At 42.8% G+C, this 22,953-nt stretch overlaps 1 protein-coding gene across 1 annotated transcript; it reads left to right on the forward strand.

Moving 5' to 3' along the window:
- Window positions 1–19,547: 19,547 nt before the first annotated feature.
- LOC147443292 (plasmodesmata-located protein 6-like) lies at window positions 19,548–20,541 on the forward strand. The gene has a single exon (XM_086529829.1). It carries the CDS (start codon window positions 19,639–19,641, stop codon window positions 20,422–20,424), a length of 786 nt encoding a protein of 261 aa, XP_086385955.1. The 5' UTR covers window positions 19,548–19,638; the 3' UTR covers window positions 20,425–20,541.
- Window positions 20,542–22,953: the final 2,412 nt, after the last annotated feature.

Raw genomic sequence — 22,953 nt, forward strand, 5'->3', positions numbered from 1 at the left:
TTTGAAAGAAAGGGTGGTAACATCAATGTAACCACTTCTTATGGTTCTGCTGCGAGTGGTAAAACTTCTATTCCTAATGCTTCTATTGGCAGTACTTCGTCTGGAAATTCTGGTGATAAGGGCAAAAAGAATATGTGTTTCCATTATTGTAAAGCTAATGATCACTTGATCAAGCAGTGTCCTAAGTTGAAGGCCAAAGAGGCTAAGAAGAAAGAGGGTGGTTCCGCTGCAAATGCTCGTTCCACTACAAATGCAGCCATTGTTGAGTCTTCTATGAAAGGAGACTGTGATACTGATGTTGGAATTGGAGTTGATCTCTTGAGACAGCTAATTCTAGTGTTAGAAGATTTCAACTACTAGTGTGAGAAGAATTCAGACAGTAGACTGGACAGAAATCAGAAACTAGACTGGAATTTGCATACTGGAATAAGAATCAGACTTATGTACTGGAATAATGTTCAGATTCAGATTCAGATTCAGATTCAGATTCAGAATACTGGACGAGAAGTAAGTGTAACTGGAATATCTGCCATGATTGGGATTACAGATAAAGATTACAGCAACGAATATGATTTGCAACAAGAGTACAGCCAACAATACTGCCAATGATTCTCAAGTACAAGTGTAGCCAAAGTGCTAACCCAAATGATAACAATTGCCAACCCGATTACAATGTAATGGGCCCTATTTATACACTGCAGGTTTTACTGTAGTAATTACCATAGTAACTACTAAGTAATTCGCTGCCCATCTTCTAAGAGGACGTTCCCACATAGTGAACTATCCAGCCATCTACATCCTTCCCTTCTTTCTTGAATTTTGGCAAGATTCCAAAATTTCTGAAAAATTCCCCTGTCTGATTCTGATGTGAGACTGAAAAAAACACCGTCTGGTTCTGATGTGGGGAATCGGGCTTGACCACGGAGACGGAGTGGTCATACAAAGATTGTGAAAGGCAGTTGAAAAGGCCATGGTAGAGCTCTCACCAGGCCAAGGTAGATCTCTCATCTCCACCTGCCCGCGCTGAAGAAGAAAAGTCACCACTGTATTCTGAGATGGAACTACCCAGTATCCTTCCATTGGATCGTCTTCCGTTTGTCCTTTGACCTGGAGGGTGCCTGAGAAGTCCGAGTACCAGCATTCTCCTTCTGAATCAGTCGGTAAATGGCCTCCTGCTCAAGCTGATCCCGCCTTTCGGTGGTCATCTCTACTTCATAAGGCTTGAGGGAATGATAGGTTTTGGTGTTAGGATCATAGAGTGTACGCCTGCCCTTGGTAATCCTAGTTCTGGCCAGCTTATGACAATGCGAAGCCGTATGGATCCATCCTTCTGGAAGAGGCTAATTAGTCTTGATTCAAGCTTCAAAAAGAATCTCTGCCATCTCCCTATACTGTGGTCCTAGACCTGCCTTTGCTGCAATATCTTTTTCAGGCAATTTAGAAGATTCGAAGTAAGTTGCAGCAGCTGATTAGTAATCTTGGTCAGGCCTATGATTTGAATCTTCCACTGGCCCATACACATCCGGATCCTATGCATCTCCTCTTTCAGTGCCTGAATATCATTGATTTGGAGAGCATCATTGAACAGCGTTTGCCAAGTCTTCCATTCCACAGTCGATCGCTCATACCAATCTTGAAGCTCATTAGTGATCATGAAGTATGTAAGGTGATCAACTGGTTCTGGGTGTTGAGGATACAGTGCTGGAAAGAATCTTGGCAGCTCTGTCTCTCTTACTGGAAAGGCATACAAGAGAACTGGAGAATCAGGCACGAATTCAAAAAAATTGAGAACAACCTGGTTATCTTGCTGCATCATCTTTCTAGTGATCCTCACTAGCTAGAACAATTTTCAGAGAGCAGTTGCCTGTGCTCCGACTGACATTCTAGTATGAGGTCCTTTACTAGTGATCGTCTGGTCCTCAAGAATGGCTCTGACTCTCTGATCCAAAACTCCTCTGGCAGTTTGCATTTGCATCAAAACTTCCTTTAGCTCTTCCCTAACATGCTTCATACATCTGTAAGTTGGTTTGTTTCCTAGCAGAAGTTCTAATTCCAGGGCAAGAGAGTGACAATCTGCAGTAGACTGCCTTTGCAAGTGTGGGTTTGTCACTCTCTTTTGAACAGTGAGTATCCATTCAGGAACTCTTTCCAGCAGCTGGACTCTACAGGGATGTACAGGTAAACGAAAAACTTCTTTATCATGGAAAGCTGCTGATTTCCAATGCTCCATCATCTCCCTGGCTCCAACATACAATATTTGAAATTGTTCCAAATCAGGCAGGAGATCATCATCCTCTAGATACTGTCTGGTTATGGAGGCTTGTTGATGTCTCAATTGCCTATTCAGGGTAATAAGCTGCAGTGAATGTTGATGATCATCCCAGCTGATTCCTCATCTTGCACCTTCATTTTCCCATTATCATCCCTACTAAGGTGGGACTGATCAGCTGGCTGATTCCCAGTGTGATTGGACTGCTGTTCTTCAGTCTGCTGATTACCAGACTGGTGCCCTTCATTCTGTCCTTCCCTATGACCCTCATTCTTGTCTGGTTGGTCTGTGTGACTGGCCTGTACCACCAGTACCAGGTCCTGGAGGTGGAGATGGTGGTGGGGCATCATCATCATCGTTTGTATGCACTTCTTCTTGGTCATCCTTCTCCTTATTAGCCTCATCATCCTTGTCTTCATCTTCCTTGTCTTCTCCTTCATCCTGAGAAGTCTGCTGCTCAATATAATCCAATATATCTTGATTCATCAGAGCAGTATTATACTCATTCACTTTGTCCTTCAAATCACTCCGCATACTTTCCATCAAGGACTTTAAATTTTCTAAATAAAAAACAGCATTGCCTGCTGGATTTAGAATTTCAGCCAAGCTGTTATAAATGTATCTTTCAGTAAGAGAAGCCTTCAAAGCTGTATGGTGAATAAACAGGGAGTTGAATTCCACCCACTTCATTTTGAGCATTGTTTTAACCCGTTCTGCATCTCTCAGTGCTTCATTCTGTTGATTCTTGATGATCATTATCTGAGATTTCAGCCTTAGCTAACTTCTTGTTTAATAACTCATTAACCCTTTCTGAATGAGCTTCCAGTACCCTATGTTGTATGTTGTGCTCTTCCCGTGCTTTCTATATCTTTTGAATGTGATCTTCAGCCTCCTTTAAATCAGCTTTAAGCTTTTTCACTTGATCTTCTGACCCAACAGCCTCCACCAGTTGTCCCATACAATTGACAATGGTATTCCAAGAAGATTGTATGAGAACTGAACATCTGTCCTTAACTGTAGCTGGATCAAAATCAGTAGGCTCATATATTGTCACTGGAGCCATGTAAGGTAAAGTTGCATAATCAGCTTTGCGTAGTAGAAGATGCCCTTTCAATTGATGGGTCTGCATTTGCTGCAACTTGTCTTGTTTCACCAGGTGTAGAATGTGTTCAGTCTTTGGAGTAGAAACTCCCCCTGGCAGAGTCAAAGAACCTGGGCCTTTGCCTTTGTCCAAGTGGCCTTGGCCTTTGTCCACCGACTGGTCTGCTATCTTCTCAAAAGTTGCTGCCTTGGCCTGATCTTTTCTAGAACCAGTAGCAACTGCACTTTGTCCTTCTGACTAGCTAGGCACAGTCTTCTGAGCAGGTTTCTTCTCTGTTTGGCTCACTATAGCTTTCTCAGTATTCACTGTCTTGACTTGGCTTTCTATCTGCCTCAAAAGCACACTGCTCTTTGTCATTGTAGTATTTCGCTTCTTTGAACTACCAGCCTATTCTTCAGTTGCTTTCCTTTTCAGGTCTATTGAAGTAGTCTGACTGTCTGTTTCTTCATCGTCTGAGGACAGCTCAATGTTCTTGGGCTCAGAAACCGGCTTCTCACTCCAAGCCTTTTTGACCTGCTCATTAGCATCTGCAGCAGTGGCCCAATACAAAAATTTCCAAACATACCAAGCTTTAAAAACATTATGGGATTTTAGCTTGGCAGTTTGCTGGAGTACGTTGTGTGATAGGATTTGAAAAAGGTTAATAGTAACCTTTGGATCCAATATCTTGGCCAATAGCATAGCAAAAAGTTTCTCGGATACATACGTGGGGTTGTTCTTAAGGCTTACTGCTTCAGCTACAAACCTGTAAGCAGTGGAAGCTTCTAGTCCTGCTACCGGAACACCTTGACCACTTGCCTTGCGCGTACATTTAGCCGCTTCATCCTCCTTCAGGGCTATACTTATCTGTTGTGGAGTTGCCACAGATGGTTTGGGCTCATTGGGCATTCTGAATGTAAAAGCTACGGTCTCTGATGTCACCGACACCTTTCTACCATTTACCATGGCACTGCCATCTTCAACATCGAAAGAATCAAGAACTTGCTTGATGATGTCTGTGTCAAAAGTAATTCTTGTAGCTTGCAACACAACTCGGAGATCCCATAGTTAGCAGAGTCATTGCTTGGTCAGTGAATACATAACGCTGGATTTTACTATACGGTATCATGGGAAGAATTGCCTTTGCAGCAACAACTATGGCTTGGGTTTCCTCAAGAGACTCTTGCATCTTGTCTGAGTGTTTCCTTCTACACATACACTGTGAAGGCGATGAAATAGGCGAAGGAGAAGAAGACTTACTTGACGTTTCAAAGCCATACCCTGGTGTCGCTAGCAAGGCTAGCAGACAGTTAATTGTCTCTTCAGAGGTCGAGGTTTGCGGCTGTAGCGAAGAAACCTCGGAGCTTGGCGATGGCGAATGGTTAACAGGAGGAAAGCGTCGCGCATGGGATTTGTGAGGAAAAATGCCAACTCTCCTGACTGTTATACGTGTTTGCACCATAAAAGCTCCACCACTCGTCGTTCCTAGACTTGTGTGCGTCGCCTGCTGTCGTGGCAGACATGCATTGGACAAGACTGTGACCCATTCTTAAAATGATTACTATTGGCGTGGCATCTGACCGTTGGGCACTTAAAAATTGAAAAGTGTATCCCCACTGATACTGGACAGGTTTCCAGTTTGGCTCACTCATATTGGTACTGATTCTAAGATCAGTCTGATCTGGTTCTATTGGTACTGGTTCTGAAATTGCAACTGGTTGCACATGAAAAAGCCCAAAAATATCTGATTCTGGTATCTCTTGATCAGCAAGTCCCAGTTCTTTAGTAACTTTTTCTTGCCCATTTTCTCTAGCCTCTGAATAATAAATCTTGATCTTTGCACCATTATATATTACTGGCAACAATAATCCAGATAAATCTTTCAGTCTGACTGTGCCATTGGAGAAGACCCAGTCTACCTCAAATGGTCCTCCTCAGGCAATCTTCAGGTTTGGCTTCTTTGGACCCAGTCTAGACTGATATAGAAGCACCAAATCTCCTTTCTGAAATTATCGAACTTTCATTCGTCGATCATGCCAGTGCTTCCTTCATTGTTGAACAATTTCTTGTTCCAACATAGCCCGTTGCCTGAGTTCATCTAACTGCATCAGTTCATCTAGCTGTTTTTTAAGATTGTGGTTGAAGTCTAAGCCATACTTTACAGCCATTCTCAGACTTGGGATCACAAACTCCATAGGAACCACAACTTCAGTGCCATACACCATTCTGAATGGTGTCGTTCCAGTAGTGACCTTATAAGCTGTCCTATAGGCCCATAGAGCAGTCTGGAGTTTCAAATCCCATTGGTTTGGTTTCTTTTGCACCACCTTAGTGAGAATAGTCTTTATTGTCTTGTTGCTACTTTCAGCCTGTCCATTGCATCTAGGATGGTAAGGAGTAGATTTCTGATGCTTGACTGAAAGCATATCCAATAGGATTTACATAGTGCCATTGATAAAATGTGTTCCTTGATCTGTCACAATCTCTACTGAACATCCATATCGGTAGACAATATTCTCAAATAGAAACCTTGCAGTTGACTTGGTTGTGTTGTCAAGAAGAGCATTAGCTTCAACCCACTTGGTTACATAACAAGTAGCCATCACTATGTACTTGTTGTTCCTGGGGGTCACCTTCTTAAAAGGTCCCATAAAATCTAGTCCCATTTCATGAACACTCCCAATGGTTGTACTGGCATCAAAGGAGTCATAGCTGCAGCTGTTGGTCGACCCATTCTTTGGCATACGTCACAAGTTTTACAAAAACTTTTGACATCAGCAATCAATGTTTGCCACCACAGACCAGCTTGCAGAATCTTCTTGTAGGCTACTTCGTTGGAAAAGTGTCCACTAGATTCACCATTATGCGCTTTTGAAATCACTTGCATTCTTCCTTCCATAGGGACACAACGTCGAAGGATACCATCAACACCCAGTCGATAAAGTAATCCTCCGATGATAGTAAAGTTCAGGCTTTTTATGATCAGAGCTTTCTTCTGGTTTTGCTTCCAATCCTCTGGAAAGGCACCTTGGGAAAGAAATTGATAAATATCGTACCATTCAAGATCAATTGATTCTTCTGCCTCTAATTGAAATAAGTTAGCATCCACTAATTCATCTCTCAAGGGTGATTCTGAATAACCTTTCGTACTTCTTGAGAGAAAATCAGCTCCACAATGCTTTTTGTCAGGCTTATGGAAAATTCTGAATTCAAACTCCATTAGGAACATCATCCATCTTATCAGCCTGCCTTGAATAATGACTTTATTAATTAGAAACAGAAGAGCCTGATGGTCCACATGAAAATGGAATAACTTTCCTAACAGGTAATGCTTGAACTTTGTAGCACTGAAAACCATTCCAAGGGCTTCTCTCTCAGTAGTTGTATAGCCTTGTTTATCCTGACTGAATCTGCGACTGGCAAAATAAACCAGATAATCAGTTCTTCCATCTGGCTGAGCTAATATTGCCCCCATTGCCAATCCCGAAGCATCTACATGTACATGGAAAACAATATCCCAGTTTGGCTGCCTAAGGACTGGTTTACTGATAATGGCTTTTTTCAGATTCTGGAAGCTCTCCTCACAGTTCAGTTGAACTTACTGGTCTTCTTTGTAAGCTTATATAGTTGTACTTCTTGAGAAGAAAACTTATGTACAAATCTTCTATAGAAATTCACATAACCCAAGAAAGTGCTCACCTTTGAAGCAGTTCTGGGTGCTTTAGCTTGCTGAACACACTGAATTCTGTCATTGGCCATCTCTATTCCATTTCGGGAAACCACATGTCCCAGTAGCTATCCCTTCCAGACTAGAAAAACAAATTTGAATGGATTCAAACAAATCCGCTTCTCTTGACAACGTTTGAAAACCATTTCTAGGAATAGTAGGTGCTGTTCCTCATCTGAATAGACAGTAAATTCATCCACGAAAATGGCGAGGAAGTCATTAAACATCTCCATCATACACCGCTGAAAGGTGGCTGGTGCATTGCACCGGCCAAAAAGCATCACCAGATACATGAAAGCTCCCCACTCAGTGATGAAAGTGGTCTTGGCTCTATCTTCAGGAGCGATCTGTAATTGGTTATAGCCATTGTAACCATCCATGAAGCTATACATTTCATATCCTACGATCTCATCAAGCAACATGTCAGTAAAAGGCAAGGGAAATGGATCTTTGATAGTTTGGGCGTTTAGTTTCCTATAGTCGACACACTCTCAATTTCCCATTCTTCTTGGGAACGACGACTATGGGAAATAGCCAATCGCTATTGGCCACCTCTGTGATGAACCTAGCTTTGAGAAGATTATCAATCTCCTCCTTGACCTTCTTTGCATAGTTGGGGTTCATCCGGTATCTTTGCAGTCGTAGTGGCCTAGCATCTGGCTTCAACGATATTCGGTGCTGACATACTTCAGGATCCACTCCCTTCAGATCCGTATGTTCCCAGGCAAACACATCTTTATAGTTCTGGAACATCTTACATGCCTTCTCCTTCATTGCCGAGATGAGGTGCTTGTTGACCTTGATCATCCTAGGATTATCCTCCGATCCTAGGTTCCACTCTTCCACTTCTTGGTCGTCTGGAAGCAACCAATTAGGCCCACCTCCTTTTCGTTTGGTCGATTCTTTAGCATAATCCCAGGATGGTTCATTTATTTCTGAATCAGCATTTTGATCCCCTGGGTACTCTTCAGAACGTACTGGTTCCTCTATCATACCAGTATCAGGTGGTTCCACCCTCCTTCCAGTTAGCTGAACTATTCTTTCCCCTGTGTTGACTTCAGTAAACTGATCAGGGAATTGTCTTTTCTGCTTATCATCATGCTCTTTATTCAGCAAGACTGCATTCAAGTCAATCTCTGCCAAAGGAAATATGTTCATGGCCACTAGCATTTGCTCGATCTTCTTGGCCCTGTACTTCTGACATAACTCTTTCGGCCTCAGTTCCTTTCTCCAGCTCCTAGTATTGTTTGTCGGGATTTGGATTCTGCCACTGATCCCTTCTATGGTTAATGTTTGGTTTGCATAGTCATGAACAGCATGTGCTGTTCTCAACCATGGGCGCCCTAGTAGTATCCCATATGCCCCTTGCACATTGAGAACTAAGAAATTGGTTTTGAATTTTTCCCTCCCAACTCTTATCTGCATATTTTCAATCATACCCGTCGCTTGTACGACTCTATGATCTGCCATTCGTACTTTGAATGGTGCTGGCTTCATATTAGTGATACCCATTCTCTGTTGGAGATGGACTCCCATTATGTTGACTCCTGCTCCTCCATCCGAGATAACACTTGAGAGAGGTTCCCACGGCTTCCTAACCTTGTAGTCCACCTGAATAAGTGGAACTTCATCATCTCGGATGGCCGTCAGGTCCACTGTTCTGGCCTCCGCCTCAGCTTTCCTGCGCTGTCTGATAAAGTTGGCCACTTCAGGCAAGGTTTTTCTGATATCCTCCAGCTCTACAGTCAGCTTCTGAATTCTATCACAAATTTTCACATGAATTTCTTCTCTTTCTTGGTCAGACTGATTGTCAGATCTTGAAGAACTGGTATCTTCACACTGCCATTCCTCTTTTACAGTGCTTCCACTCCTTCCATCAACTCGTAGTTCATCAGCTAGTCCATGTACCGCAGCCAGCAAGGTCTCATTTATGGCCAGTACTGATTGATCTTTATGAGTCGATTGGACTGGTATCCTCTGAATGACTCTAGCTTCAGAACTTTTTGGGTGCTCTGGCAGCTTCTTGGCTAAATCCTCCGTGATTTTAGCCGCTAGTTTCCTCTGCTCTTGCCACTCATCTACCACCTTCTCTTTACCTTTGGCCTTCCAAATTTCTCTTTGTTGAGCCCACTTGCTGCTGGTAGGATTGACTGGTGCTTCTGAAGTGTCTGGAATTTCTTCAATGACTACACCCTTGCTTCTAGTAACTACCCTTACTGGGACTGGCTCTGGTGCCTTAGCCTCAGTAGTAATAGTGGTAGGTGCATCTGGGCATTGGGCTGCAAAATGGCCATACTTCCCACAAGTATATCAATTCATGCTCCTATTCTGGAAGTTTCCACGTCCTCTGCCTCTACCCATACCTGGTTGGAATCGGCCACGTCCCTGACCAGTACCACTGGTACCTGGTCTCTCCTCTGGAGCTACTTCGACTGGTTCTACCTTCACTAGTTCAGTGTAGGCAACCACTGACAGATCTTTGCCTTTTTTAAAGTGGTGGATCCTGATGCCACAATTGTTCCTTAGATGACCAAAAGCTTTACAATAGGTACATTGTGGACATTGATATGGTCCTTGGATTTGCATTTCGAACACCAAGTCTCCATCTTCCGAATTGGCTGTCTTGTGTGGCTAATTTCGGCAATCTGTCTAGCCATTTCTTCAATTTTCTTGGTCCAGGATCCCTTCTTCGACTTCTCCTTGGCTCGTTCATTAGAGATGCTCTCGGAGCTACTGGACACCTCACTGGAATCAGAACTTTCAGTAGAGCAGAGCTACTGCTATTGGTCTTTTGCTTCTTGTGGCTCTTTTCCTTCTTGGCCCGCTGTTCCAGCTTTAATGCCCTTTGGACTAGATCATTGAATTTCTTGGTAGGGGCTGGTACCTCTTGTTCCCTAAGTTTTTTGCTTCTAAACCCATTCAGAAACCATGCTCTCAACATCTTCTCAGATGAAGGTTCCTGTAACTGCCTGGTTAGCTCCTTGATCTTTTCCACATAACTGCGGACTGATAAATTTCTTTGTTTGATCTTATCTAGTTCATATAGAATATCTTCATCCCGTTTGTTTTTGGAATATTCCAACCTGAAAGCTTTAAGCAATTTGTTGTATGATCTGAGCTGGTAGGCAGGGTAATGGTAATACCATTTCCTCGCTGCCTCCTTCAAAGTTTGTGGAAAATATTCCCCCCAATCATCTTCATCAATATTTTTCAGTTCAACATACTGCTCGAAAGTCTGTATGTGAATGTCTGGATCATCCTTCTTACCTCCCTTGAATATTGGAAAAGAATTTTTTAGGGAAGCTATGTAATCATTTCGATTACCACTGATCCTGCCACTTCTCTTCTTGGATTCAGAATGGCGCTTGGGAGTCTTCTTAAAATTTTCAGTGTCAGCATCCCAATCAATCTCTCTCTCAGTGTCAGTGTCTCTGTCTCAGTGTCAGTGTCTTCTTTGGTTTGTCTTCTAGAAGCACGGTGACTACCTTTACTTCCCTTGGTACCCGCATCCCCCTGTCGGGACCGAGAACTCTTGGAACTCTTGGCTTTCCGTGCTTCCTGTTCTGCCAGTCGGCGTCGAGAATGACTGGAGTGATGTGAGTCCTGTGCCTCATCAGCCTGACTATGCTCCTCCTGAGCCTCAGTGTCAGTCATATTCTCTTGCTTGGGGTCAGACTCTCTTCCCGACTCTTCAGGAATGGGATCAACACGAATGGTGGATTTCTGGCCACGATTGGATTTAGGTGCCATTGCTGAACACTTCCAATTGGGAGAAGAATTTTGCAATCAATGAGCTTCAGATCGAGCCACCGTGATCGCCAAAATGGAATTGGAGCTGATCTCTTGAGACAGCTAATTCCAGCGTTAGAAGATTTTAGCTACTAGTGTGAGAAGAATTCAGACAGTAGACTGGACAGAAATCAGAAACTAGACTGGAATTTGCATATTGGAATAAGAATTAGACTTATGTACTGGAATAATGTTCAGATTCAGAATACTGGACGAGAAGTAAGTGTAACTGGAATATCTGCCATGATTGGGATTACAGATAAAGATTACAGCGAATATGATTTGCAACAAGAGTACAGCCAACAATACTGCCAATGATTCTCAAGTACAAGTGTAGCCAAAGTGCTAACCCAAATGATAACAATTGCCAACCCGATTACAATGTAATGAGTCCTATTTATACACTTCGGGTTTTATTGTAGTAATTACCATAGTAACTACTAAGTAATTCGCTGTCCATCTTCTAAGAGGACGTTCCCACATAGTGAACTATCCATCCGTCTACATATGTCAATGCACAATGGGCTTTTAGTGCAGAGTGCACTTACAATCTTGATGTCCATGATGAATGCATGTTAGTTGCTGCGCATTCACATGTGTAGTATTTCGACAATGGTGCCACTAAGCACATTACCTCACATCGTAATTGTTCACCTCTCTCGAGTCTGTCCCTCATGGGAATTCAGTCACTTGTGCCAACAATGCCTCTTATCCGGTTCAGGGAGTTGGAAAGATTGTGCTTATTGCTACAAATGGCAGTTCTTTCACACTTGTTGATGCACTTTATTTACCTGGGATCAAGAACAATCCTTTATCTGTATCTGCACTTTCTAGACTTGGACTTGTAGTCAAATTCGTGGATGACAGATGTATAGTTCATGATCTTAGTTTTGGTGATGAAATTGTTGCATCTAGGCTTTTGTGCCACGGGATGTATAAGATCACTTTGTATGACAAGTGTGAAAAAACTTTTGCAAATGCAGTTGCTGATTCAAGGGTTATTTCACATGCAAAACTTTGGCATGCACGTTTTAGCCATCTGAATTTTGCCAGTTTGCTACATTTGCAGAAATCTTATATGGTTGCTTCTTTGTCGCCTCTTGAAACACCTGTCAAACATGTTTGTGAAGGCTGTATTTTGGGTAAGATGCAGCGTTGTAAGTTTCCAAAGGATGGTTCAGCTCGGGGCACACGCAGGTTGCAGCTTGTGCATAGTGATGTTTGTGGGCCCATGCAAACTCCGTCCTTGGGCAATTACCTATACTTCGTGACTTTCATTGATGATTACTCTAGGCACGCATGGGTATTTCCGCTTAAAGCGAAGTCTGAGGTTTTTATGCGCTTCAAACAATTTTTGGCTATGGCTGAAAATGTCTCGAAATGTACTATGGGTACCCTCCATTCCGATCGGGGGGGGAGTATATGTCTCATGAATTCAATGCATTTCTGGCTAGTCATGGGATAAAACACCAATGTACAGTGCCTTATACACTTCAGCAAAACGGTGTTGCTGAGAGGAAGGATAGGTCACTTACGGAAATGGCACGATGTATGGTCAAAAGTCAAGCTTTGCCGCATTCTTTTTGTCTTGAGGCCATCATGTGTGCCACTTATGTACTAAATAGGTGTCCTACGAAAGCTTTGCAGTCGATTACTCCATATGAAGCATGGCTTGATAGAAAGCCTTCTATGGAGCACATGCGTGTTTTTGGCTGTTTGGCATATGCTTTGGTGCCACAAACACACTGGAGAAAATTGGATGATAAGGCTGTCAAATGTATTTTTGTTGGTTATAGTGCTGAAAGCAAAGGTTACAGGTTGTATCATCCGCAAACAAAACGTATTCTGGTTTCACGGGATGTAGTGTTTGTGGAAGATTCTGTTCAGCCCTTGCTCTCGTGTACTAGAGACAGTAATGTAAGCTCACAGGACATTTATGACACTTTGTTGCCTCTTTTCGGTGGTGGAAATATGAATGTAAGTTCCAATGAGAAAAATGCATAGCCTATGGGGGTTTCTGAAAATGTTACAGATCACCCTATTACTGATGCAAATGTACATGATGTACTTGATGAGGAAAGGGCTGAAAATGAGCAAGCTAGAGGTATGCCAAAATGGCTGGTGCACACTTTGCGTGACAATAAATGGGATGCACCTTTGTCTAGTTGTACTCGTTCATGATCTCACCATGCATCTTATGCATGCGATTGTTATGCTTTGGCTATGTCTAGCTTACATGATGTTGAGGAGCCTCTGTCTTTTGATGAAGCACAGAATTCAAAAAATTGGATGGCTACCATGCAATCAGAATATGATGCACTTATAGAAAATGACACATGGACTTTATGTGCTTTGCCTCCTGGAAAAAAGGCCATTGGTACGAAGTGGGTTTACAAGTTGAAATGCAAGCCGCATGCTGAGATCGATCTCCATAAGGCTCGACTTGTTGCAAAGGGTTACGCACAACAAAAAGGCATAGATTATGAAGAGACTTTTTCTCCCACTTTTCGTATGACTACTGTGCGTTTTCCATGTGCATTGGCAGCTCATTTTGGTAGGGATGTACATCAATCACACATTGTTACTGCTTTCTTGAATGGTGACATATTTGAGGAAGTTTTTGTAACGGAGCTTCACGGTTTTGTCATAAAAGAACAAGATGAAAAAGTGTGCAGATGTAAGAAGGCTTTGTATGGGTTGAAGCAATATCCTCGTGCTTGGTATGAGAAAGCTGACACTCATTTGGTCAAACGAAGCTTTTGTAACAGTCCAACAGAAAGCACATTGTATGTAAAGCGTGAGGATGATGTATTTCTCATTGTGGTTCTTTATGTCGATGATTAGCTGATCATTGGACCAAATGAGAGACATATTGTTGAATTTAAGATTGATTTGAATGCTACTTTCAAGATGAAAGATTTGGGGCTGTTGCATCATTATTTGGGCATACAGTTTAAGCAGTGTGATGGTGGTATTGCCTTGTGTCAAAAAAGTTACATTGAGACATTGCTATGTAAGTTTGGACTTGAGGATTGCAAACCTATTGCCACTTCCATGGAAACAGGTTTGAAGTTGAGTCTACATGATGCTGGCGATCCTGCTAGTGTCAACTGTTGGCTGCCTCATTTATGTATGCAACACGAGGCCGGATATTCAGTTTGCAGTCTCACAGGTTAGCAGATTTATGCATAGACCCAGGGTCTAAGAATTGGCAGGCTATCAAGAGGATTTTTCACTACCTTAGGGGAACTTTACATCTTGGCTTGTTTTATCCCAAGGGGAATCATTGCCGCCCGATTTACATGCTTTTTCAGACTTAGATTGGGCTAGTTGTTTTGACACGCGAGTGTCCACAAGTGGTTTTTGTTTCATGCTTGGCAGTTCATGTATATCATGGTTGATCAAGAAGCAACCTCCTATGGCCACTTCGAGTTGTCAGGCTGAGTATAAGGTAGTCTTCACAGCTACGGTTGAGTGTGTATGGCTCAGACGCCTTATGGCTGATTTGGGTGTTGGACAAGACATTGCCAACAATATCTACACTGACAGTCAGAGCGCATTGGCAATTGCGAGGAACCCAGTTTTTCATGCTCGCACAAAGCACATTGAGGTGCATTACCACTATGTCAGGGAGAGGCTCTTAGCAAGAGAGATCATCTTGGCTTATGTGCCAACACAGGACAACCTTGTAGATGTTTTCACAAAGGCATTGTCTCATCAGAAGTTCAAATCTTTCCGCAAAGCTGTGGGCTTACTCCCCTTTGTGGACTGATCATGTCCTCAGGGCATGGCACTTCCCTTTACTCATCTGCCAACTCTCGTTCACCGCATCACTCCAGGGGGGATTTGTTACCATATACATGTGGTAGTGATGTGTGTGAACACACTAGGACCGCTGGGGCATTTTTTCCCTCTTTAGGAGTTTTTTCCCCCCGTGCATTGTATATGCGCCCATCACTCTAGGGCTATCTATCTTTCCATTGCACACTAAGTAACACACTCTCTATTGTGTGCCTTGAGATTCCTTCATCTTCTCTAAGCTGTGTGAGTTTCTCTGCAACCCTGATTCCAACAATGCCAACTCTTTTATATTTTAATTGAAAGATTTTTTAGGCTTGAGTTACTCGGGCAGTCATGCATGTCCAAAATGTGGTCCTCGACTTGGCTTTCGTCGCTCTGATCATTTGAGTAAGACAATTTACGAGGAACGTGGTAGATTTTTGCCCGAAGGACATGAGCTACATGGACCAAATATATACAAACATGACATGCATCCACTAAATGCGAGCTATTGAAAAAACATGTGGCTAGAGAGGGGAGATTTCATGGAACCCAAAATGAAAAGACTTTCTATTTTCCACAAACTCCCATACTGGAGTGACCTGTTGATTAATCATCTGCTCAAACCAATGCACATCTTCAAAAATGTGGGGGAGATCATATGGAAAACCATCACTAGAAAAAGGGAGAGCAAGGCCCAAAGAGATGACGTACAGGTTGTGAGAATGCCAGAGATGTGGCCTCGACTTAAACCTGATGGAAATTTTGCTATACCAAAAGGTCCGTGGGTTTTCAGTCGTGCAGATGAGAAACAAGTGAAGAAGACTATATCTTCAAGACTCCCACTGGGTGCATGCGATGTTTGAAAATAGATTTTACAAGAGATGACAATCTTAGTGGTCTTAACTTCCACGATTGGCACAATGTTTTACAATTTATCTTACCAAATGCCATAAAGGATTGTTTGACAGATGGCATTAGAAGAAAAATATATAAAATCAGTGAGTTGGTACGCTGGATCAGTTCAAAAGAGATATGAAAAGACAACATCGATGCAGCATGCTTAAATTCTATTGAAGCAATGTGTATGGTGGAGAAGTACTTTCCAACAAATATTCTTACCATCCAAATGCATCTACTCGTGCATGTGGTTGATGAAGTTGCAATTGCTGGGGTAGTCCATAGCAGGTGGATGTTCTTCTTAGAGGGATTCATGAAGACTTTAAATGGGTTCGTTCATCAAAGGGCCCGCCCCGAGGGTAGCATGGAAGAAGGATGGCTTGTACAAGAGTCTCTTGTCCTTATTAGTGAATTTTTGGGCTCAATTGATCCAGAGATGCCCCAAATGTGGACTACTAAGGTCAACGTCAAAGTGACAAGGGAAGACCGGACAAGAACAAGGAATCATTATTAGGAATATGGCTATCACAATGCAAAAAAGGTTATGAGATTTTGCCTTCTCAACTCAAAAATCATGCAAAAGTGGCTAGAGAGGTACAAAGGGGAAAAGCAACAACGCTTGACAGCTTGCTTGAAATTCAAGCACAATCGTGCCACTAGAAACCTTCCTTTTCTAGATCATCTTCAGAAATTGACTGACTTCCCAACTGGGTGTTGGTTAGATGTGACAATCTCAGAGCCAAAGAGGAATGGAGTGTTGATTACTGAAGAGGAAGAGGAGATGTCAAAGGTTGCGATTGGCATGTAAATTTTTACAACTTTCTTTTCGAGCTCCACATGATCACATTAGTAAATTTAAGTTTTTCTTTTGTGGTTGCAGTATCACAAATATGGAGCTTTGTAGTTGCATGGAAGACACTTTAGAGTGCAACTGATAGACAAACAAAGGGTCACCTTTGATAGTGGTGTTATGGAAGGCTTTTTTCAAGAAAGTAGGAGTAGTGCTAGGGATGAGAACACAGAGGCTAGCCAGCTTGCATACATTGGATACATCCAAGACATCTTGAAGATTAGCTTTAGAAAGTTTGATATTTTTATCTTTGATAAGTGGTTCAAAGTTATTACCAACCGCCCTAATGCAACAATGCACAAAGAAAATAGTGTATTGATTCAAGTGAAGTCTAGGCGGGTGTGGGCAGATGCACGGGATATGTTCGTACTTCGACAACATTGTGAAGAAGTTGTGTTCACACTAGATCCACTATGGAGAGAAATTGATGAAAAAGATCTATCTAAAATGCGTTGACTCTATGTTGTGTGAAGGATTGGAAGTTGACGTTGATGAAGAGCTTCATGAACAAAGTGCAGGGCCGACGGATGATGTAAGTTTGGATTTTGGGCTAGAGGTAAGTGGTGAGTAGATGCCTGAACCTAGAAATGAGCTTTCAAATACTGAAGTTTATACGGAGAATGACGAAGAAGTGGAGTTTGATGAAGAAGATACAGAAGTATAGATTGAGATATCCATCTTTGGTGCATTAACTCTCATAGAAAATGAGAGATTGACTAATGATTTTTGCTAGGAACTCTTTTGTAAAACTCTTTTTATTAGTCTACAATATTGGATAGATTCATTGAGTTGTGTTGCAGCTTTTTTTTTTTGTTATTTACTATTTTTAAGCGTTTCTTTTGTAAACTAGCATATTGTATCTATGTTATTTGTGTATTTTCCAATGTATGAAAAAGATACATACTCTCCCAGTTTTAGTTTTCCTGTCACTCCGATCGGCATGTCACCCGAGCAGATGGGATCCTTTTTGACACAGTTCACACCAAAGCAGATTAGTTATGCACAAAACCTTTGGGCAATTGGTAATTCCTCTAGACCTACTACGACCGCCCCTACGCTTAGGACTAGTATGCCCCCTACACCGACCGGCCACACACCTCAGTCGAGTGTACCTCCTACACCGATGACTGGTTTATCTTCGAGACGAGGTAGACGTTGTTCTGGAGGCGGTGGTTGTTGTGGTAGCGGTTCTATCGATATGTACACACCACTGAGAGAGCATCCACCACTCTCTTTAGTAGATAGTTCACCGATTGACACACCGTGTATACCTTGGGGATCACACGAGCATGATCCTAACAAGGTGTACAAGAGGAGGGATGTGGCTGTCGGATAGGGTAGAAAAGGCCATGTGATAGAGTATTCTACAGCTCTGTAAAGTTCAGTTTGGCCATTTTGTGATGGAGACTTGGGATAATCAAGATGGTGAAAGAAAGAATTACATCGTTGAGCCCATTCATAGAGAGTACAAGCCGGAAAAGAGATACAATCTAGTCTCGAAATAATTGAATTTTGAGAGTGGTGATTTCCACAATGTCACACCGTCGGTCAGAGGCGAGAGACATGTACATCGAGGGAGGTCCAAAGCCGGCATGGTGGGATGCAGAGGAGTGGGCGAGGATTGCACGAGAGACACAAGACAATCCTGAGAGGTTTCACCAACAGAGAGATGCAGCCAGAGCACGTTTGGACTCTGCTGGAGCGTCATATCTTGAGAGTGGAGGCTACGACATACTTCGAGATGAGTTTATAAGTATTATACGTATGCTTTAAATTGTCAAAAATGTATATTTTTTCTAAAAAATCATCTAATGAGTAAACCATAATTTTGCAGAAAGTTGCCGTGAAGCGCCCTACATGTATAGTTTTACGCTTATGTTTATGGTTTTACGTTCCGTTTACGATTATTGTTGTATGACAATCAGGTTATGGTTATGGTTTTGCAATTATGGTATGGCACATAGGTTTGGTTATGGTATGGCACAAAGGTTATGGTTATGGTTTGGCAATGATGTTATGGTTATGGTTATGGTTTTGCAATTGTGATTGTGGTATGACAATCAAGTTATGGTTATGGTTTTGCAATTATGGTATGGCACAAAGGTTATGGTTATGGTATGGCACATAGGTTATGGTTATGGTTTGGCAATCATGTTATGGCTATGGTTATGGTTTGGCAATCAGGTTATGGTTATGGTTTTGCAATGATGATACAGTTGTTATGGTTATGGTAGTGACAAACAAGGTATGGTTATGGTTATGGTATGGCAAGTGGGTTATGTTTATGGTTTTGCAGTTTTTAGGTCGACGTTATGGTTATGCTTTTGAGTACTTGTCATGATTAAACTTTGATTTTGTGGTTTTGTTCTTCTTACAATTTTGCTAATCTGTATACACTCGCTCTTTAGCGTCAAACTGTAGACGGAGTGTGGTTGCTTGTGCATTCGAGAATGCAACATGAGTTTCCAACCCTCTTTGTCCAAATTGTTTTTGCAGGTTTTGTCATCGATGCAGGAATCGATACACGCTGAAATAAGCCTCGGTATAGATGGTGGTATAAAAAAATTATATACCGATGTGTATTAAAGCACTTACTCTGACGTACTTTTCATTGTGTATTTTGACGATTACAATATCGGTGATTATATTGACGAAACGATATCGACGTTTATTTTGATTCTTATTCTAACGCATTTTACATTTAATGAGTCATTAATATTCACGTCGATTTTTGTGTGGTGTATTGTAGTGCACCAACAACATCGATAACTTAGTGTCGGTAACTAATTGATCTTTTGTAATATACTCAAAGTAAAAAGTCTAAAGATAAGCTCTTTTTCTTAAACTTTTGCACTTTAGAAAAACTTTATAAAAAGAACACTTTCATGTGAAGAGGTTAATCTTGAGTTATAGAAAAGGCCTCTCACTTATGGTTAGAAACATAAAGTGACTTGCACTAACGATATTTATAAAGTAAAATGGTGTGCGTGTGAAGATGCAACACCTCTGAGCATATATCTCTTATTGAAGCGGTCCCAATTGTTGACATTCTGTAGTTTGCGAGCTACCGAACCCACTGTGAGAAAGCGCTGGGTGGAAGAAGTCTTGCACAACTTTGTTGCAAAAAGACCCCGTCCTAATTTGTAGGCCGGTGAGAATTATGAGTCATTGCGTTGAATGCAAGGCTCCAGCCTCCTGGAAGAAGGGCTCTCTCTCTCTCTCTTTCTCTCACCCCCGCGTCCATGGAGTTCAAGAGACCTGGGTTACTGCCAATTACAGCATGCTGCAGCAAGAGAGCCCTCCTCCTCCTCTTTCTCTTCGCCAGCTGCTGTTCGGCTTTAATGCAGGCTGTGCAAGCTGCGGCAGGCTCTAATTACCTGGGAGTCCCCTACCTCACCTGCATGCGCAACGCTTCGTCCTCAGCACAGTTAACCCCCACTTTCAAGAGAAATTTGAAAACAGCTCTCCGCAACCTCACCACCCTTTCTGCGCAGGGCACCAAGTATGCCATCGCCACACCAGGGTCGAAGCAGGATGACAATATGGTGTACGCCATGTTCCAATGTAGAGGGGATCAGAGCCGGAAGCTATGCAGACAGTGCTTGGAGAACGCCACGGCCCGCTTGACGCAGCGCGATTGCCCGGCCTCGCTGGGCGCCCGCATCCAGCTGGACGGCTGCTACCTACGCTACGACACCCACCCCTTCTTCGTGCTGGACACCAGCTACGTCATCGGCTACTGCTACGCCCCCACAAGTGACCCCGTGGCCTTGGCCGCCATAGCTGCTCTGATGCAGAATGTGACCAGCCTGGCTCCCACGCAGGGCGGCTTTGCCTCTGCTAGCGCCAGTGGCGAGTTCGCAGTGGCCCAATGCCTCGGCTATCTCGACCAGTCGGAGTGCTCGGAATGCCTCTCGCGTTACTCCTTCCGCGTCATCTGCGACTCCACCCTCGGCGAACAATTGCATCTCAGCAGCTGCTACTACCGCTACGAGCCTTACAGCTTCTTTGAACCGCCCTCTCCCTAGTCTCCATCTTCCCTTATTATGTTGTCCCACAAGTAATTTCTCTTTGCCACTGTAACTAATTTGGTTTACATTATATAAAAAATGTTTGCAATCCAATTTCTTGACTCTTTTACACTCTCTTGCTCGCTATATCTGCCACTGTTGCTCATTCACCATTTACTTGTTGCTCAACCACCTCGTATCCGTTGGGCGTGTGTTTGTGTGCGCGCGCGTGCGCACACACACACACACACACACACACACATATATATATATATATATATATAGAGAGAGAGAGAGAGAGAGAGCACCGTGCACCTCTCTATGTATGATTTTATATATGTGTTATCATGTTTTTCTCTAACACCCTTCTAGTCTTTCCGTTAGAGGTTTGATTGTACCATTCAACAACACGCACTAGGCCAGGTTTCTCTCTAATACCCTTCTCTTCCTCCTTGAGAGTTTTGATTGTACCAATTAGCAACACACCAATCCAAGTTGCATAGGTAGGATGGTTAATCACTTTTGATGGGATTGAGCAAGGCCCATTCATCACAGCTCTATCATTAATGTCACAATGGTTTGTAAGGATTGTGAAGGTTACCAAGATCTCCTAGTAGCAAACCACAAGCTCCCCCATAGGCCCATTGTTAAATTTTATGCATCTCAAGTGAATGCACAATGGTTTGTAAGGATTGTGAAGGTTACCAAGATCTCCTAGTAGCAAACCACAAGCTCCCCCATAGGCCCATTGTTAAATTTTATGCATCTCAAGTGAATACCCAAGGTGATCCCATTATTTATGTTGTCCTTTCTGTATTTATTCTACTTATTTGACATGGGTCTTTGTCAAGCAATTCCACGTGGGGGGGGGGGGGGGGGGGGGGGGGCTTCTTAAGGACTCCAAGTTATTATATAAGAGACACCTCTACCTCCATTGTAGAGTCATCTAATTTATTGCCAAGTTGGTTGCTTCTAAACTCTCTCTCTCTCTCTCTCTCTCTCTCTCTCTCTCTCTCTCTCTCTCTCTCTCTCTCTCTCTCGCTAACTTTACACTTCCACATCGTCAACTTTGACATGGTATCAAAGAATTTGGCTCAATTATCATGGGAGTAACTATACGCATAGAAGCGGAGGACTTGTCAAAAGGGATCAAAAGAGCATTGGGCATCAACATATTAAAACACTCAGAGTGACAGTTGTGTTTTCTAGGGAGATGACGGGCCTCCAGAGCAACATTTTAGCAATGTTTCAATGAGCAATGATAGAGGGATCGAATGGTTAGCACTTTCTACAATGTTTTAAAATGCTTCAGGAAGAGGCCTTAGTAGGGAGTGTCTTAGCACCATTAAACTAGGCTGTGTGTAAGGCCAAGGGCAACCCAGGGGGTCACGGACCTAAGCCAAGGGACTGGACGGCTTACATATGGAATGAAGATCCGTACTAGGCTAGAGCTAAGAGCCACAAAGCCTATATATAGAGTGGTAGGGAGGTATTGGATCTCTAAAGCTAGTCTTTTGGGTCTTTTTAGTGATATCAGAGCTCAGGGGAGGGAGGAGCCTAAGTTGCACTATACGAGATTTATTACTCTAAGAGAGGGAGCCAAGAGGATTCATGGTGGTGTGTGTGTGCAATCCCGCACCCATTTGTCACGATGTTTCTCTCCTTCCCCACCTTTGAGGAGTGAATTACACCTTTCTCTTGTCAATTTGATGTTTAGGGATCATCTTGGGTGCTTTGTGATTGAGCTTGTTTCCATGGTCATGGTGTTTTGGTGAAGAGGATAGAGGCCTTTTCTACATAGTCTGTAGGTGTGTGTGTGTGCCATTGGGACTGAGTGTGTAAGGAAGAGTGAGAGAGGATATGAGAATGTCTGCATGTTCATTGCACATCTGCTTGGTTGGTGTCTGTTGTGATCCCAAGCCTCATCATCACTGACTCTCTACATGCATCTTGCTGGGTTGGTGAGAACTTAATGTAACTCCCCACGAGTTGCCTCTTGATTCAAGTGAAGAAGAACCTGTTTGGGTGAGTTTTCTCTACAATTTGGGTGTGTGAGTGTCCATTCCAAGCTGCAAGTAGTCTATACTATAAAGGTGAAACGATTCAGCCCTCCTTGTCAAATTTTGGTGCCCCCTACCAGGGAGGGCAAGAACTCTATGCATACTTTTGGATTGCAGTTCTTGGAGTTGATGATGTATATGGTTGTGGGTCCTTTGGGACAATCACTTATGTATGTGAAATTGTGGGTAGCAATTGAGGCGGTGATTCAATTGGATTGCAGCCTTTGTTGAGGGTCGTGAGGTTTTGTGAAGCCAAGCACTAGGGACCGGGTTGACCAGTGTGAGGTGGATTAGGTAATGGAGAGATCCATCGACATCCCTTACCCTATCGACATCACATGTAAGTGATTTTGTGGTGGACAAAGATGTCACAAAGCTTTCCTAAATTTTATGGATTGCCACATGAAGATGCTAATGTGTTCATGGAGAAAATTGAACTGGAATGTTTACCACATGGCATACAAGATCCTGGGGTTATGCTGTATCT

The sequence above is a fragment of the Adiantum capillus-veneris genome, chromosome 14 (assembly GCF_014529385.1).
Source record: "Adiantum capillus-veneris isolate H3 chromosome 14, ASM1452938v2, whole genome shotgun sequence".
NCBI lineage: Eukaryota > Viridiplantae > Streptophyta > Polypodiopsida > Polypodiales > Pteridaceae > Adiantum > Adiantum capillus-veneris.

What these genes read in the sequence shown, in the direction of transcription:
- LOC147443292 (XM_086529829.1), top strand. Translation starts at nt 19,639, where the DNA reads ATGGAGTTCAAGAGACCTGGGTTACTGCCAATTACAGCATGCTGCAGC.